Source organism: Asterias amurensis, chromosome 1 (genome assembly GCF_032118995.1).
Source record: "Asterias amurensis chromosome 1, ASM3211899v1".
NCBI classification, from domain to species: Eukaryota; Metazoa; Echinodermata; class Asteroidea; order Forcipulatida; family Asteriidae; genus Asterias; species Asterias amurensis.
The window spans coordinates 29,282,613-29,302,563 of record NC_092648.1 but is presented as its reverse complement, the minus strand read 5'-3'; the positions used below and the strand labels follow the sequence as shown (position 1 = coordinate 29,302,563).

At 37.9% G+C, this 19,951-nt stretch overlaps 1 protein-coding gene across 3 annotated transcripts in view; it reads left to right on the top strand.

The window, feature by feature from the left end:
• The window catches only part of LOC139936050 (B-cell lymphoma/leukemia 11A-like), an 86,365-nt gene that overhangs the window by 27,356 nt on the left and 39,058 nt on the right, over nucleotides 1-19,951 (top strand). The window contains exon 1 of one of the 3 annotated variants that reach the window (XM_071930763.1): nucleotides 6,515-6,614. The exons of the other annotated variants lie outside the window; for them this stretch is intronic. Within the exon in view, the coding sequence (XP_071786864.1) occupies nucleotides 6,554-6,614 (61 nt within the window). The 5' untranslated portion in view covers nucleotides 6,515-6,553. Of the gene's footprint in view, nucleotides 1-6,514; nucleotides 6,615-19,951 lie in introns of those variants that run through there. 3 annotated transcript variants of the gene reach the window in all.

The following is a 19,951-nucleotide window of genomic DNA, read 5'->3' as shown; positions in this document are numbered from 1 at the left end:
GAAACGGCTGCCTCTGAAGTGGTATAGTTTCCGAGAAAGAAGTAATTTTCCACGAATTTGATTTCGAGACCTCAGATTTAGAACTTGAGGTCTCGAAATCAACCATTTAAACACCAGAACTTCGTGTGACAAGGGTGTTTTTTCTTTCATTATTATCTTGCAAGTTCGATGACCGATTGAGCTCAAATTTTCCCAGGTTTGTTAGATTATGCATATGTTGAGATACACCAACTTTGGAGGCTTATCTTTGACAATTACCGATAGTGTCCACTGCCTTTAAGTACTACCTTTATGATAACATTAGGTCCATTAGTTGTAGGATAGCATGTTTTTGTTTAAAGGGAAGTGATGTTTTGAAAGAAGCTATGGGCAGCATGGCTTGACTTTTACACTGGATCACAGGTCATAGGCCAGTAGATTTGGTGTATGGGCTACAGAGATTGAATCAATTTAATTCAAAGTTACATTTATTTCCACATTATTATTATGTAATGAGAGGATACAATGACTTAGATAATGCGGAGGCATTGTTCCGTAAAAGCTGGGCTTGTCAGGACATCTGTTTCCTAACTTTTTCTTCTTCTTTCTTTTTTTGTGCAAAACTCACTCAAACATGGCTAAAAGCCACTCTTGTTTTAATGATGAACATAACTCGGGGCTTGATACCCCAGTCATCTAGATCCAAATGTTGCTGATTGACATCAACACATAGTCCATCCTAGCCACACTTCTGCTGCTTTGAAGGCACTGGACACTATAGGTAATTACTCAAAATAGTATATACCATAAAAACTTACTTGGTAACAAGTAATGGAGAGCTGTTGATGTTATAAAACATTGTGAGAAACGGCTCCCTATGAAGTAACAGTTTTTGAGAAATAAGTAATTTCTCACTAAAACTTTTGATTTGAATGAGATTATCAGCTGAGGTCTCGAATTTAAGGCATCTGAAATCATACAACTTGTGCGGCAATATGGTGTTTTTCTTCCATTATTCTCGCGCAACTTCGACGACAATTAAGACAACATTTTCACAGGTTTGTTATTTTATTCACATTGTTAGATACACCAAGTGAGAAGACTGGACTTTGACAATTACCAAAGGTGTCCAATAGTGCCTTTAACCAAATTATTTGAATTGTTTAGTAAACTAGCCAACAGCCACTGCTGAAGGAAAAGGAAGTGCAGAGAGCTCAAATCTAATCTTCTTGGTGTATGTATGTAATGGGACAACATGGTTTGGAAATCAACCCACATAGTGGTAGACATCCCCAAAGCCAAACAGATGCCACAAATAACCGCAAGAGGCTGTATGTTCAAGACGACTATTTTGGACGAAATCCTTGATTTTTTAAGACAATATCTCAGGATGCATTTGATTAGTCTGACGATCTACACCAAAACTGTCAAGGATCTCCTGCTCACCTGTGAGGAAACTTTTAAGGGGTGGATATCTGACAGCAAATTTGTGGGTTGGAAAGAATTAAGAATGTTGTCGGGGAGGGTGGGGGGGGGTATGTTATTAGAGAAAGTCTTTCAAGTGTGTGCTGTACTCATAAAATGAATAAGATTCTCCAATTTCCTGTATTGTGAAATGGAGCCAGAATAATCCCATAATGCATTGGTCAGTGCTGTCGGTGGGAATGCACAGCGACGAGGCAACAGCGGCACATTGGATGGTATCTCTCGCTAAAAGGTCAAGGCTAAAGATCCCACCACAACACATTGATCAATCCCTTCCAGGAAAGAGTTTGGACTCATGGCAAACTTGAACATGTGTGCCATCATAGAACAGTTGTACTATTTAAGCTAACATTATGGTGTGCTCATCATCAGCGCCACAAAATTGTATGACATCGTAGCTCTGATTAGAATCTGTAACATCCTGGTTTGGAAACTTTTCAGATAGTTTTAACTTGGAAGGAAGTCTATTCAGAGGCCATGGCCTTCATTACTCCAGCCAATGACCTTGGTGCCCTTTAAACTAATTGAGGCATTCTGATTATTCCAGTGGATGCGGTCTCTCTCTCTCCAGGAAAAGTGACCTCGCCCCCAGCTGAAATCTTCTAAAAATAATTCAACAGAAATGTAAAATTTTTCTGAAAGTTTTGTAATGGAGACACCCTTTTTTCATGAATTAGTTTATTTGACTTGTTTGGAAACGGAAGTTATCAACATTGTTTTCTCTCTGTAAACTTGTTTAAATGGGCAACAGGTTTCCAGAATAGATAACGTGATTCACCATTGCCATAGCCTGTCCTATATCAAGCATCTGTGTTAATATGAACAAATGCACAAATGCGCAAATTGCGGGCTGATGTCTATGATTGTTCTGTTGTTTGTTTTTCTTTACTTTGGATCAAATTCACCTAAAATTATAAAGATAAAACCAATCACAATGCCCCTGATTTGCATATGAGGGCCTTTAAAACCAAAGACAAACTATCGGAACCTTGCAGAGGGCCACCACAGCAAAAGCCCAGGGCACCACAGGGATTGTGTGCTATGGGTGATGTGGGTTGTTTCGAGGCCTGATACTATTATAATAATCAATCTCACTTCAAACTTACTTTGAGTGAAATGGACTATATGCCTATCATCTGCCTATTAATCAATTTGATCTCAGTATAAACCCTCAATAGGATGTGTCTTTCAAGCAGTCACCCAAAAAGTGTTTACAACATTTTTTAATTAGACCTTTTCCCCTGTTCAGATGTTTTTAGTTCCAAGTGGTTGATTGATTTGTAAACTTCTCTGAACAAAATCATTGAAGATTATGACTACTTTGAAAAATCAAACTGATAACTCCGTCATCATCGTTTGTTTAATTTAACAGATAGAAAACTTCTGTTGAAATAACAAAAACCAAAATTACGTATACACCACTTCATATCACATCGATGGCTTTAAGACTTCTTCATGTTCTTGCTTGAAATCATACTTTTTTTTCGGTCACCCTGGGAAAATGTGAAGGATGTACAAAATTAAGAGATAACATCGTCCCATCATGTGGAGACTCATGTGATGGATGGTGGGAAAAGCTGTACATCATCATCAATAACCAAATCTCTACCCAAGAAATGTCGCGAGGCTCGGGGAATATTTGTGAGTGGCTCGCTGCCTGAAGTCCCTCGATAGTGACGATCCACAGAGAATCTCCTATGGGTGGGTCACGCCCACTGGGTGGAATTCTTATGCACTCTCTTCAAGTTGTGACTGGAACTTCAAAGGCGAAACTCAAACTCATTATGCAAATATTGTGGGTTCAAGAATGATATCCAATCGATCAGATGATAAATCTTCGGCACCTTTGTGCTGCTTCAGCCTTGAAGCTCAAATTTGAGCGGAACAGGTCATCTTTATGTTGTGTTTTGGGGACAATTTTTAAAGAACAAAATAAGATATTTCATTGCGGTGACGTGACGTCCCCTGTTTCCTCATTTTCAACTTCTGAGGTCACACACATGGGGTAGGGTTACACGCTTGTTTCAAGGAGTGCATACAGATAATACATTTGCACTATGTGATACATCCAACACTGTGGATTGAACAACAATAACCCGTGGTGTGTGACATCACCGGCGATAATACAGTATGCAGATAGCAGGTAGGCTGATTGAATAGAGCTTTGAGCTTCATACATGTAGACTAATGATGTCACTCCCCCAAGGCACTGCATCAGATAGAGGGGGCTATATTGTGTCATGTTGCAGTACAGTGTAAAGTAAAATGAGTTCATGTTGTTGATATTCCTATGAGGCTATAGGGAATGAGTGACACGTACCATACTTGTGAAGTCCTATACTGCAAAAGGCAAGAAGAGAGTGAGTGCTGCATGCGGTGTGCAGTTTGATGACGTTTGTCATTTGCTAGGTCTGTCATTCAACGTATGACCATAAAGCAAACATGAGAAGAGGTTCATTCATTTTAGTTTCTTTGTAGATGGATGAGAATAATTTTTAATTAAAATCAACTCATTAATTACTAGACCCATTTCAAAGAATCAACCATTTAAAAGTTTGCAAAAATAACATAATAAATAGTTCAGGGGAAAAAACCCGGCCAATTTAAATTGTTATTTGCCCAAAAATGAAAGCTACCCATTCAATTTCAGGTTATGCATAGGCTAAGCAATTTTTCTCTTTCGCCGTGTGATGAAAATAGATAACATTCAAACTAACAAGCAACTCGGCTAGCATTAAAATTGGCACTCAGCATTATGCAGAATTCTCTAGCTGTGCCTATTCTGCTAAATTGAATGCCGATTTCTCATGGTTAAAAGAACGCCTTCAAAGTTTAATTGAATAATGCTATACAAATCTTTTGCCTCAAAGTGAAATTGAATGACAGTGTCAACTGAAAAGGGAAAATTGCTTTGATACAGCTACTCATGACTTAAGGTGAAATAGGCTGGGCTTCGTGTGTGTTTATTTTTTTGACTGGGACTTATATAAAATTTTTGATTGAATTCAATCAAATTTTAGCATTATTTTGTTGTGGACATACAGTAATTGTTTTTAATCGTGTATTTATGTACAGTCAGCTTATACAGATCGGGGATTACAACTCGTGTTTTATAGTACAAGGGTTACATGATTGCCAAAACAGTTGATGACAGTTTTACAGGGAGCTTTTGAAATAAAATTGGTATTTAAAACGTTTAATCAAACCAGTACTGAAATTTTATTTCCCGATTTATTGTTAACTTATTCACAACAATATAAGTTCTAAACTAAAAATTTCTTAGAATGAGTTCCAGCAATTATTCTGGATTTAAATTTAATTGTTTGAGTCTATTTCAAGTGGTGCTATATGATTTGGCATGTTCAAACATTTTGTACCTTTGAAAACTTGGCAAAGTTTAGTTGTGAAGTACTATACAGTAAATTGCCTTATCTTTTTAGGCCATTTTTGGGAAAGCTCACAACCCATGCAAAACCTGAAGTACATATTGTTATTCATAATGAGTTGTGCAAACCCCCCTCGAAACTTCATTCATAAAAGCTGTGAGGAAAAACGGGCATTTTATTTAAATTCATTGTTGTTGCGCCATCACACATTTTGTCCTCTTTCTCTTACAATTCTTCCTACCTTGAATCACCTTAAGCATCTTCTGGATGCACAACGGGTATCAAGTGGGCAGGCTGGCTATTTTTACATTCTTGAGGTGTTTCTGCTGGCGACATTCTGTCGGCAGTCTCGCTGACTCATATTTGCCCAAATCTGACATATTTCCATTTTGGTTTTAGTACAATCTTCAAAAACTGACATTATAGTAGGGCAAATAGTGAATTACAAACATCCTTTTATTGATCTAAATGTCTATCAAAACAGTAATAATGAACGGGAAAATTATGATATTTCTTGATTTTACGGTTTACTCATTTCCTAGGCGTAGCCCCCAGTGGAATGCATTTGGTGACAGGAGAAGTTGTCATCCTCTTGGTCAATGGCAAAATCATTGATCAGTTTCAAAGTTTTCAAAGTGGGAGCAACCCAAAGAGACCGCAGGGCCTTGTAGATCAAAATATATTTACTGGACTAGAATGTGGTATACAAGACCAGAATTGAAATGAGAAGGGAAAAAAAAAACATGTCACAGTTCAACAATAAACAATAAGAGAAGAGTTATCTGTTTTGCTAATGGGTATGAATTCTTCAAGAATCAACAAATGATATTTATCAGACTGAAAGTCAACATTTGAACCAAAGCAAAAGACAGTCAGAATTGCCCGGTCATGCATTTACTGGGTCGATGCTAAAATTACTGACCTCAAGGCTATGACCTACCTTGGGCATGTGACCCCGAAATCAAACTTTCAAAAGTGCTACTAAATAAGTAATGTTCCTTTATGTTATTTGTTTGTATAATTTGCGAAGTATAATTTTGCTCAGCAGCTTCATGAAACAATTAGAGCTCCAATCGGTTTATACATGACGAAAAACAAAATAACTAATACATTTTCTGTCACAATATTTTAAAAATCAAATCAAAATCATGTTCCTTATAAAAGTTTTTATCCTAAATACATCTGCCAATATGTTTTGGATATATGATATATGATTCATATTGCAGTGCATTTGGTCATTCATTCCATTCCCTTTAATGGCATATCCCACTTTACTGCAGTGTAACAGTGTGATTTGCTCCAGAAATAGGCAGATATGTGTGACAAGCTCAATGTTGAAATAGCCTGTAGTGAATCGAAGACGACGAAAGGAAAAAAAAAAAAAGCAGTGATACTGAAGATTAGGCTTGCCCAAGGACCAAGTCATACAGGTGTGCTAGATCGGAGGACAAAAAATAAGTAGACCATGTGCAAGCATCGCCCCCGACCTGGTGGCTGTGTGTTTATTGTCACCCCTGACCCCCAACATAGGTAGTTTGAGAATGATATACAGTCGCACACAGAGTGTGTAGAGCGTGCTGCGGCTGCTGAACTGCCTGTGCAGGGCTAGGGCTGCATGTCCACGGTTATTGTGCTATCTTGATTGGCTTTTACAACCAGCTGACCTAATCAAAAGCCTGTTATATTTGACTAAAGCTGAGCCAATGAGACAGGTTGAATGGATCCGCGGCCCCCGCTGCACATCGGACGATATGAATGCTTATGGTAAGATAGTCACAGGGGTTTTTGCATTTAGGGGGGTGGGAAAAAAACGTAAAGAATAGCCCAAAAATGTCGGCTGTTGTTACACGACAAACTTGCTCGAAGCATGAGCATTTCTATGAGGCATTTCACTGCACGTCTTTTCATAGTTATCTTTATATATCCCATTCTGTTGTACAGGTTTGGGAATGAAGAGCAGTTTGAGAAGTTGTGATATTTCTACTGTACTCTTTGTTTTTGTTTTTGTTTTGGGGGGTATTTTTGAGCTTAGAAGTGTAAATTTTAAAATTGTTACCAAGTCATACTCTCAAAATGAGTAGTTGACGTGGCAGACTTGAACTATTGAGTTATTCTCGTTTATCGTAATAATTTTTATGAACATAGTGGTATTTTTTTGAAATTCCAAATCAATCAAATTTCCTTTCACAGTTGACTGTTAACGAATATTGTATCGTACGCCCATATTGAAGTTTTGTATCCAGGTTGTCAACAAATCGCATTATTATCTTGTTAGGTGCATCTTTTGAGGCACTAATCTTGTTGTTGTCTTGATGTGAATCTTTTCTTCACATTCTAAATAATGGGAATGTTTCCCTCATTGGTGGTATTTGAATTTACAAATTGTCCTTGTATGTTTGTTCCATTATTTTTTGAAAGAGATTTAGGATTTGTATGCAAGATTTAGGGTTTGGTTTGTGTGAAATATATTTGTGAAATAGGATGGGGTTTGGTCAAGGATTGAAATGACTTTCAAAGTATTTCTTGCTCTTGAAAGACACTTTAAAAGCTCTTCCACAGTAAATATTTCAATTTGGATTTAAAGAAATACTATCAAAAGATAGTAAAAACCTATAAACGTTTCTTGGTATTGATTATGTAAGCCCATTTCTATCAAACATAATTTTGGAGTTGTTCTAGTTATTTGAGCAAGTTCAGGGTCAATACTTGTTCAATAACTTTGAGCTAGACAACCAGGAGTTGAGCTATATTATCAAGGGGATTTTCACAACATGTAACTTGTAGATGTCAAATGTTGTGCATTCTTGGTACATTTCTCCCAGCTAGCCATCTATATTTATAGATTAATTCGGCTTGTGACATTTTTTTGGAGACGTAAATAGAGGCACTTTTATCCAAAATACTCACCCCCTACAAGATTCCTAGACCTTTTTTTGAAATAGTATTAATAATATGCAGGGCTTTATCACATCCAAGGGTGTGTCAAAGTGTTCATTAGTTTTCTCAGGGGTTTGCTAAGCTATGATTGGAAAATAAGACCCACTTGTTTACAGGGCACAATGTAACAGTTTACAAAGTGCTGTGGCGCAACCATCCAGCCTCTCTTAATGATAATGTGTTCTGGGTTTCTTTAGCGTGCATTACATAACACAGGGGATCTACGGCTTTAGGTCCCATCCGAAGGCTGGAGCGCTAATTGGTTCAGTGTCTTGCTTAAGGGCACAACTGTCAAGACCCCTGACTCGAACCCGCACTTTGCTGATCAGAAGCACCAGAGCTTGAGTCCAGTGCGCTTGACCGTTTGGCCATGATATACCATTTAATGAACCATTTCCTTAGAAGTGACGTTAAGATTTAATGTGCGCATGAAATGACAGTGGCCTAAGCATTGTCAAATCTACTCCAGGCAACAAACAAATTTCACTGGATTTATTGAAATGCGTAATAATTTTTCACAGAAATCTACAGCCATGTGATTGTTCAGGATTTTCTCAAAATATCCTGGAGCCTTTAAATGTTTGTGAAGGAAGTAAAGCAGCCAAAGGGAGAATGGAATATCCCATTTAGTTTTGATGATTTCTTATGATGCGCAGAGTATGTAAACCATCTGACTTGTAATATCTGGGAGGTTCCGTATCTAGAATATGGGGGAACCCAGTAGTAGTGCGAGAGGTTGTCCCAGCCGATGCTATCTGATGGTCTGATTTCCTTACGTCCCGGTCCAGCATGGGGAACCCAGATCCAGAAGTCCATGTGTGTTGTTTTGCTCTTTTCTCTCATGCTAAGTTTGGTGTGTGTGTTTTTTTTTTTAGCCTTTTTGAAATTGCAAAAAACAAACTCAATCTTTTTTTTATCATTTCATTTAAGTTGAGAGCTTTTAGTTTTGGGAATGAGATTATTATTCTGTGGAAAACAAAATTGTCAAAAATATAAATCACAAAGTTTGTTTTACAGAATCAGAGTTTCTTAAATTTGTTCTTTTTATTTTTTTCATTGGAAAAACAGGTTTTTAAACCCAAAACAGTTCCCACAATTTGCATACAGCGATTACCTAGCTGGTGCTCTGTATGTGCTGTATTGTTCTGAATGTGCAAGCATTATTCATGAATTTTCTTAATTGGCAATGAACTCTTTTTCACTCATCTGTATTTGTTTAGCTTGATAACAAAGACTGTAAAAACCTCAAATTTTATTGATTTGAAAATATGCCAGAAATATAATTAGCAGTCAGATTTAAAAGTACTGGCACCTGCATTATTTGTTGCCTGGGCATCAGTCAGTTATAAAGTTCTCTATGGTAATGAACTTGAAAACTGAAGGCCATATTTTTTCAAAAATGTGTTCATCCTTTATTATACCATGTCTGGGCATGGCTGTTCAAGTTCTAATTGACTTTTTTGTTTGTTTGCTGTCGTCGGTTAAGGGCAGTGGGCATTATTGGTAATTACTCAAAATAATTATTAGCATAAAACCTCATTAGGTAAAGAGTAATGGGGAGAGGTTGACCGTATAGAACATTGAGAAACGGCTCCCTCTTAACTGACGTAGTTTTCGAGAGAAAAAGTAATTTTCCATGAATTTGATTTTAAGACCTAAGATTTAGAATTTGAGGTCTCGAAGTCAATCATCTGAAAGCACACAATTCCATGTGACAAGGGTGTTTTTTTCTTTCATAGTTATCTCGAGCTCAAGTTTTCACAGGTTTGTTATTTTATGCATATGTTGAGATACACTAAGTGAGCAGACTGGTCTTTGACAATTAACCAATAATGTAAAGTGTCTTTAATGATGCCAGACATTGCACACAAAACCAGACTCTAGCTGAAACTACGCGACATCGTTTTCTTCATATCATTTGCCTTCAAAGCACACTGAATATTGGAATTTAGTTGGCAATTTGCAGTTTTTTTTTCCTTTGACTGTATGTGTAAGGGCGTGCCTGGGCTCAATATGTGATGCAAAGCATGTTCAGCGAACTGTGTTTGGGAATTTGTTGTGTCATTGTTGGTAGTAAATGGATTATTTTAGTCGTCCATTGATACAAGACAACAGCATACAGACATACTAGTTTTGGTTTTACCCTTACACCGATGTGTGTTAGCACTGTATACTCTGTACTTTCCCGAGTTCTGTGAACAAAATCACAGGCTTTTTACTTGGGTGGGATTCGAACCCACAGCCTTTGCAATTCTAGAGCAGTGTCATACCAACTAGACTACCGAGGTTGCCCGGTAGCTAGAGGCAGTTTGAATGGTTTTATCAGCGGGTACAATAACAAAGTTTGCATCAGGATAAAGAATATTAATGGTTTTACCTTTTCACAAATGTGTGTAAGCACAGTACACTCAGTACTTTCCAAATTAAATATTCTTTATCCCTGATGCAAATTTAATATATATTATTATAGCATACAGACAGTCAAAATAAGATAAAACTGTAATTGTTATGGAAGGAAATTGGTAGTTGAAAGTTCCTCATATGTGGTCAAAAATACAGTCAATTGTCACTCTAGCCTTTTAGAGTAATTCACCAACAACTCCCAAATTGGTTTGTGGTCCCAAAAAGGAATTTTTGAAAAACAAAATTGTCTCAGCTAATGGTTTTAAGGCTCTCTTTACGTGTATTTGTCGTGTTGTAATTTGGTTTGGAAGGTTGTACCATGTGGTTGCCAGTACTGATTGTAACGAGGCAGCCAACATTGAGAGTGTGGCACATGATGGATCCAGAAAGTCATTTATTGAAGAGGGTTGAGGGGCAATTTGCCTTGGGGGCTGGTAGGCTACTGATCCTTTGTGGTATCAGTGTTTACAGGTGTTACGTTAATGATGTTGGGCGGAGATGGGTGGGGAGAGTGTATCACACCCCCAGAGCTCAACCACTAGGGCAAGTTTAAGATTGGCTTTGAAATTGGTGACACAGTACGCCAGTATGGCCCACTGGGAATAGGAGAGGAGAGTGACATTGCCAAATACTCTACAAAAAGTTGATATCAATGCGTGAATTTCAAATTTCAATACTTCTGTTACTGGGAATTTGGGACAAAATGCACCTGCTGAGTGGAGATGGGTGGGGAGAGTGTAGCCCACCCCACAGCTCAATCACTGGGGCTAGTTTCAGATTGGCTTCGGTTTGGTTGAGGGTGACACAATATGGCAGTATGGGCATATTGATTATACACAATATTTCAAACCCTACAAAAAGGCCATTGAAAATGGAGGGGAGTTACATAGAACTTTTCGCAAATAACTATTGCGCAAGGGCTACTGTTACTGTACGTGCTGGTCTTATCGCTAGCTAGACCAGGGCCCAATTTCATAGCGCTGCTTAGCGGTCAATTTAATGCTTACTGTTCAATTTTTTGTGATAAGTTCCCTTGGCAAATACACTACAAAAAGTTGATATCGATGGGTAAATTTAAAATCTCAATTCTTCTCTCACTGGAAATTTTGGGATAAAATGCACCTTCTCTTTCCACTTTGCCTAAAGCAGCGGACTAGTAGCAGTAACATGCGGAGAGCAACAAGTTTACACTCACAGATAATGTCTTGCTGTAACCTTGGTCTGGTAATTCAACTCCAAAGAGGTAATTTATATCAACCTCCTTCTATACGCTTCATTTACAAGCTACGTGTGACAACAACATTGCGGAAGACGTACCATCGTCAATAAGACACGTGAGCAGCTATTGGTGCACCACGGAATACAGATTTTCCCCCACCAAAGTTGTCTCAAGTGAATAATTAATCACCGTTCAAGCACTAATTTATATGTACTTTGGACGTGTCACTTCCCTGCTTCGGACTCGGTGATGGCTACCCGTGTGGCGTACTTTTACCATCAAAAAAAGTGCAGTAACCATAGACCTTTTTAAAATAATTGAAAGTACGAAATCTGTCTTTTCCCTAAATTGTTGTGGCCGTGCAGTGTCAACATTGGGTTTGGGAATTAGATTGACGTTGGCACAGCTTTTAAAACTATGTTTGAATGTCGCATCAGTGTCAATAAATTAATCATGTTATTACCTTTTTATATAGCAAATGATGCTGTCGTAAAATGTAAAGCATCACTTTGTCAGTTTTGAGCAGTTAGGGATGTTGGTAGCATTTGTTCTGATTTACTATTTTCTAGTTTGCTTAATTCTAATTAATTTTCTTACCAAGAAAAACTCATTGGAGCAATTGTCGTGTTTAAAATACCTAATAAGTCTCAATCTCGTGGTCCTGGATGGTGTAAAATTTGAATCTTTCTTAAAAGGGGTTTGGCGCCTTTTGAAGTTCCTCTTTACTCCAAGTAATGATAAACTGCAATTTGTTGTATTTTGCCAATATATTTTTGTTGTTTTGTTGTGATAACCAGAAGTGGTTAACCTCCACTTGCAGGTATCATCAAACATTAAAGCATAAAAAACATACAATAAAATAAATATTCATGCATGATATTCTTACTTCTTTAGTCTGATTTCTGGTTTAGTTTTTTTTATTTGCCCTAGGATTAACTTTAAAAAATGGCAAGAAACAGCCAAGGAATGTCTAAGCCTAGGCTATATACCATGTATATTATCTGCATTTAGGTAATGTACTGTACTTCTTGATACTCTAGTCCTACTTTTTCCAAAGTACCAAATATCCTGCCTGATTCAAAAAAAAAAAACTCTATTAATAAAACAAAATTATGAAATGACATAAAATTATACAGAAATATAATTAAAAATACATATGTAAAAAAAGAAAAAAATTCCATTAAAAATGACATTAACAAATGAAGAAACACTCAGTAGGAAACTCTGTAACTAAATTTCTTCAGCATGCAAATTGGTGCTTTGATACCAGCTTCTATTCAACACTCTTGTTTAACAGTATACGATCAGAACATTAATCGCATGTATTAAACATAATCCATATATACGAGGGTTGGGCAGAAAGTACATGTGCATGTCATGGTCATGTCTTTACAAACAATGCAACAAAGGTATTGCACATGAGTAAAGACACGCCATTTATCGCTACTTCATTATTGTCCGGGTCGGACAAACCATGTGCCACGTTGTTGAGAAGACACCAAAATAGCTTGAAAATAGTCAGACCATGGGACTGAGTCTAGTGGTAGTGGCGGCATCAATTTCATGCTTCAGTTGTCAAAGCACATTCACCTACCCTGACACTACATTATATCTGTGAATATTTGAGTTTGGTTGAATCCGAAAGGTTCCCAGAACCAGTTTGACGGTTGATATCTCAATCAGATCAAGAATCCACCACAATTAAAAAAAAAGAGGGGGGGGGGGAGGTAGTAATGACATTTGTGAATAAAATAATGCACATGATATCTTAGCATGGGATTTTGATAGTTCACTCTTTAACACTGTGACGATCTCAAACCCAAAGTTGACTCTAGTAGTACTATGATTCAAACGCTGTATATAAACATACTACTGATGTATAAAACAAGTTCAGCCACCAAGTTTTTGTTGCCTTAATTTACAAGTACTTCACCCTTAAAAGTTTGAGCCAATAAGATTCAACTTTTAACATTCAACATGGATGTCGAATGTAACCTCTATCCCTCCAGAAGAACTAGAGGAACTTGAAGGATATAGAGTCATGGGATGTAGCATTAAGAATGTTAGGGAGGTCTATTATCAAGTCGGAAATGAGACTAATGGGAGGAAAACTAAGCACATCAGAAGTTTGGTAGAGGTACAGGCCAAGTCCAAGGGCATGGCACTTTCAACTGTACACACTCCAGCAGCTTTGGACTCATTGATAGGGCTATTTTTAAAATGGCAAGACTTTAGGAGTCAAACTACTGCCGACATCTTGTGAAAGTAATCTTTTGTGGAGAATAATGTTGGTTTAGCTGGAGTGTCTTGATCTGACTCGTTAGGGGTGAAGGGTTCACTTTGAAGGAAGCAACACTTTATCATCAAGGGTTCAGTTTGTATTCATTACACAAAACAGAGGGATATTTCAGCACAGATATTATATTGGTTTCCTATATTGTGTACACACATAATTACAGTACATGCAAGCCGTCGTGGAAGATCAAAATCACTTGCGTAGTTTGGAGATGATAGTTAACAGGGCAACTTTACTAAAATAACCAATACCACCTACTTTCTCTAAGACATTGCTACTCCACAATACAACTTCCCTGGTCTAAAAAAAAAACACTGCCCCTACTATTCCCCACCTGTTAAAATTGAGGAGAGGTTGCCTGTTCTGTTTGAGCCACAGCAACATCATGTCTGCCTCATTGAGCCATCAATCTTCCTGGGCCCCAACCTGGGTGTTTGTGTGCAGTAATTATCTAGGCTGGTTTTATGAAGGGTGTACTCCAGATTGCATAGCCGGGGCTAATTTCTTTTGGATTGGCCAGCCAGCCCTCCTCATTGGGGCACATCAATCTGGATTTGGTCCAAGGCCTCTTGACTTTGAAGAAACAGTTTTTGTGTTAGGGTCTTTTCCGGCCCACGGTGGAAGTTGCTGATGCTACCAAAAGAATACTTCTTATTATGATGGATTGGTCGTAAACCCCTAAGATAGATGGGACTGGAGCTTCATGTTTGACTCAGTCATTTTTTAGTTTTTGAGATGAGTTTGACAACACTTTCTCTAACTTAAAGGAGGGCAAGTAACACCCTTCACCCGCCCTGCCCTTCATGATCTACGGATGTCACTTTAAATGACTTTAGATCTTGTGATAAGATTACCAAGTCAATTAACAAGTAATTGATGCATCCTTTTTGTATGTACAGGTGTATAGTGCTTCCCTTTTCTTTAGTTCAACAGTGTGGCCTGGTTATATCTGCAAGGGGGAGTGGGTGATGAAGTAATGTTGGGTTATGCAGACCATGAAGGCCATGGCCTGTATTGCCCCCTGGTCTTGGCCTTGGTGCCCCTTTAAAAAGTTTCCCATTGAAAACGGCCTTGCCCTTTCAAAGATGAAATCCCAGGCCTGGGTTATGACAATGGTCACTAGTATCATCTTTCAACGATATCTTTGTGGCGACAGACTGCCTCTCTAGACCCCTTCGCAACCTTGAACTTTTCTGTCATGTTTTCACACGTTGAGCTGGTTTAATTGCCTATCAGGAAGCCACTTCCAATTCCGCTACAAAATAAATGATGGGCCCTTAGCAGTGCGAGTTTTAAGACTAGTGGGGGAGGGGGGCTATGTGATGTTAGGTTTCGCTGAGGTCTTGGCAAATTAAATTGGTGATATAGACACCCTGCACCATGGGACTAAACTTGCAATTTTTGACTCAAGTTGGCAAATATTGTGGTTATGAGGAATCAGTTACTTCAGATTCAAAAGATTTTTGGGATAAATTTTCCAAACCATATAACTAAGAAAGGAGTTTTTTTCTCAAAATAGTTTTTTACTTTTAACACCTTCTTACCTAGTAAGTTTTGTATGGTTATTATTTTTTCGGAGTAGGCCTATTTACCAATATCACCCTACCTTAATGAACGGGGTCCAATTTCTTTGAGTTGCTTAAGCACTAAGGAAGCTCAGCACAATAAAATCATGCTTACCAGAAATACTAACCCACATGTACCAATTGTAGTCTGCTTATTTTTGCTAAGCAGAAAATTTACAAGCAATGTTGGCTGCTTAAGCAGCTCCACGATGAAGTTGGGCCAAAATTGCAAGTTGCTGGGAACTTTTGGAGGAATTCAATAGTTAGGCAGTATTTGTGGGAAGAAACTTAATGATTATCTTTCAAATAATTTGTTTTGGAGACAGGTTCCGTACACGTACACGGTGCCTTTCATTATTTCACTCTCTCTTTGTTTATCTTGGAAATCATCTCCCTCTAGCTTCTTGACGGCACAGTTTAAAATTGACCAAATGAATTGATTGATCAACATTCGTACATACCAGGATGCTTCTGCTGTGGCTGTCAATACTAATATTGACAGGAATACAACACAAAATCTTGGGAGAAGACATGAGTGCGCAGACCACAGTCACATCCCTCAGAAAGCTGACATCTAAAAAGGAAAAGTAATTATTTTCTAATTGGAACCATTACGCCTCTACAGTAACATTAGCAATGAGCTTTGGTTGTGGCCATAGTGATATTTATGTCTCAAGGTTAGAGGGCCATATGACTCAGAGATTGTCATGACTGTATAAGATGCAATGGTATCCTGTTACATGCTCTCTGCAACTCTTAAGATAGGCCGTGATTCGCTGGCCAAGATTGTCGACATCTTGACTTCAAACTAGATATCAAACTGGATGTCTCAAATCAGGATCCGTATCTCGGGTTAGTTCGTCTTTATGTGATGAAAAGCGATTCCCTAGCTAGTGTTTGTCAATCACCAATGTGTTCTGGTATGGAAATAAGAAAACTTTAGCCTACTTAAAGGGAAAGAACATCATTGTTTCAGGAGGAATAAGTTAATTCCACTCCTCTAAAGACCTTTATCATGAGGCAGCCATCTTGATTTTCCTCCAATTCAAATAAATATAACCAGACCGAGGCTGCCAGGAGAAATAGTCGTGTTCCTTTTTGTACCATGCATACTAGCATTCATAACTGTTGTTGGATACAAGGAACAAGACCAAGATGGTGCTAGCATGATAATTGGCCTATACTTGTCACAAAACCTGCCACACAAACAACCTGTGAATATGACCAATGGAAGAGTAAACACTGGTCTTGGTATAAAGGCCGAGTTATACTCGGTCGCGCGATGGAAATATTGACGCGCGATCATAAAAAGACAGTGTTTAGGCCTCAGTCTTAGGATTGCGCGCAAGATTTCCATCGCGCGACCATCGCGCGACCAACTATAAACAGGCCTTAAGAGTCATAGTTGGACACTGGGAGGGACTTGTACTTTTGTTTCTGTGTTTGTTTTGAAAGAGGGGTTCAAGGTTAAGTTGGGCTTTGTTATCCCGTCATGTTCTAACAGATAGAGTACCTATGAAAGTAGGCCTCTAACCTAACGGCAAAATGGCAATATGTTTGATACATTTCAAATGTTATGTTACATTTCAAGTATGGTCCGCACAAGGACAAGGACTATTTTAGTTTTTCTTTATGTTTGATGATATTCAATCAAATTAGCAAAAAAAAATCATCTTTTGACTAGCCTAAAAATTCCCATTAATTATTTTCAGGTCCAATTGTTGTTGATGTCCAATGACATGTTTCAAATTTCACTCCGAACGAGTATAGAATAAAAGACATTTTACACAATTTTTCAAGACTTAAATTTTTCCCCTCATTCAAGAGAGCTCTGTTTGGAAAATGAGTGGATCACAAAACTGAATTTGACCTTGGAGTTACTCTTTAAGCCAAATGAAGTGATGTTCTTTCGGTTTCTTTAATATCGCATATGAATGGGCTGATGTCTTTTGTATAAACATGGTAACCGCCAGACAGATTTAAAACTTAATTTTTTGTTCACATTTTAATCATAAAGCGTGGACAACCATCTTCTAAACATGATGTCTGGTCAAAGGTCATGGTTGAAATACTGGCGAACACTCGACATCAAATATGCCAGGAGCTGTTTCTATATGAAGACATTAACTATAACTTAGGTGGGCGAGGTGTTTTGTTGTGGCTTGATTGAGTAATTTTTTATTTCATAATATTCTACCCTTCTCGGGAAAATAAATGCAGCTGTGAATGCCTGTTAAGATTTAATGAAAAGTGCTGGTTACCAGCAAGGATGAAAACTTTTCTTCTGTCTGCGATGTAATGTCTGGCTCTGCTCTTAATTGTTTGACAATTCTTACTCAAAGAAAATTTTATTTGGTTCTTTCCCTGAACATTTTGTTGGTTCTTTCCCTGAACATTTTGTTGGTTCTTTCCCTGAACATTTTGTTGTTGTCCTTCCCAAGTTCTTGTTTTGCCTTTAGAAACTCATTAAACTGGTCTTATTCTCTTTATAATTTGTTGTTTATCCGGTAACTTTTAGTCCTGGTTATAAGTCCTTTCTGGGCACGCATATCTAGCGGCAACTTCATGTATACTTCATTTTTATTGATTTGAATTCTTGTGTTTGATTTTCTTTTTCTGTGTGCTGTCAGAGATTTTGCAACTATAGGCCATTGGCCGCGATGGAATGTTTCCCAATAATTCAATTTTAACACTTTTTTTTCTACTTTGAGAAAAATATCATTCCCATCACTGAACAAAGTGAAAAGTAATGTGCCTGATGACAAAGACATTTGAAGTTATATTGAATGACTTTTATAAGACTCTGGAATGTATCCTGGGTTTAAAGGTTACATGATGTACATGTAGATAAGATGTTCTCGTAGAGGTCAAACAGATTGGAGAAAGATGTTATCACCGTCTCAAGCCAATAATCTGTTGGAGGGCTAGGATGTTTTTATTTTTAAAAGGGCACTGCCATTGAAACATTGTAAAACCTATGGAAAACTCTTGATGGGGCACCAAGACAAGAACCATGCAACTAGGATTGAGCTTAACTTTCACAGGTTTTTTATTTAATGTTTATGTTGAGTCACATAGCATGCGGATACTGGTTTCTTTGACAGATAAAATAGACCGTATTAAAAAAAAACCTTTGTTGCTATGAAAGTCGCTGTTCTGTTGGGCAAACCGTATGCGCGTCCAGATGCGTACATAAATGAAGCACGCAGCATTCCCAGTTTGACTGCTACAGCACATGCACGCAAACACCATGTGACCAAAGGTGACGACATATTCAATTTGGTCTATTGGCTGCGTCCTTTTAGGAATGAGTATCATAATCCAGACTCTTAAAGAGTAAACAGGAACTGATCTCAAACCACTCTGACCACACCTAACCACTCCACAACAACATAAATATTTAGACACATACCAAAAATATGACCATCAAATCCAAACATGGATATTCTTTTTAATAAATCATGGTTAACATAATACTGTATTTGAACAAAATAAATTGTTTCCTTTTATGAAGTAAGAACTTAAAAAACATGACAATCAATATAATATTTATCAGCTGGACAGAGCAGTTAGTTCATTAAAATTGATCTAGAAACCTTGGAATACCATCGTCTGCCTGATTACAGTTCAAGGATTAAACTTCTAGTGGCTAGTTCCGCTAGCCGTGACCTTAACCTAAAATAATGTCTTTCCATACGGAACATTGATGACAAATTGACATGCTGCATTTATACGTTGTCGGGCTTGAAGCTTCCATTAAAGATAGGCGTACACGTCAGTCAAAATTAGTCACTTTAGACATGAAAGATGGAGAGCAGCAGGAAGAAGATGCAGGAACATTTCAGGATTTTGACAGAACTTTTTTTTTTAAAGGAGCAAACTGACCCTAGTAGAAAAAAATACTGTTACTCACATGGAGCTGCAAACAGACAGGTCTAATTTTCTGCGGGGCACAGCTTATCAGCAGAAGCAATTTAAGAGATGACTAGATGAAGAAAATAACTGATGAGACCGAATCAGTTACATGTTGGTTTTTAACAGGCGCGCTACTTGTCAGTGGTGTTCTGGTTTTTTGTTTAACTTTTCACTTGTCTTGCCCTGGCTTCTTAATGTTTGTGAGAGAAGAGATGAGTTGCCACAAAGTGAAGAAGACATTTCTATCCATTTTATTTCATTTATTCTGGTTGTGAAGCCAAGGACTCTCACAGAAGAGCAAACCTAATCACTGTACTAGCAAAGAACCCTGTGGAGAGAAGACAAAGAGGGAAGTTTCAGTTTAAGATGTGGGTGGATAACTCCAGAGAATTATCTCAGGGAAAACCCACGCTATAAGGTAGGGGCTGAAAACTCAATCCATATACTGCCCCCGGTGTGATTCAAACCGGGGTCATAAGTGTAGATGGAAGGTGATGAACACAAATAGAAAGCCTTGGATAGGTTTTGAATGATCCCAACTTCATACCTCAAAGAGATAGGCCATTGGTGCTGACTCCTTTGTTTAGCATTTCAAGCTCTTTTATTTTTAAACCACTCATTTAGAAATCACAATGTTTCCTACAAGTTTAGGTAATGTAGTCATAATGTCCAAATGCATATTTATTTGTCTTCTGCCTCTGGCAGATTTATACTGAGTCTGGATTTGGTTGTTTCCACAGCATCTTGGTTTTCTTTAAGGGATAAA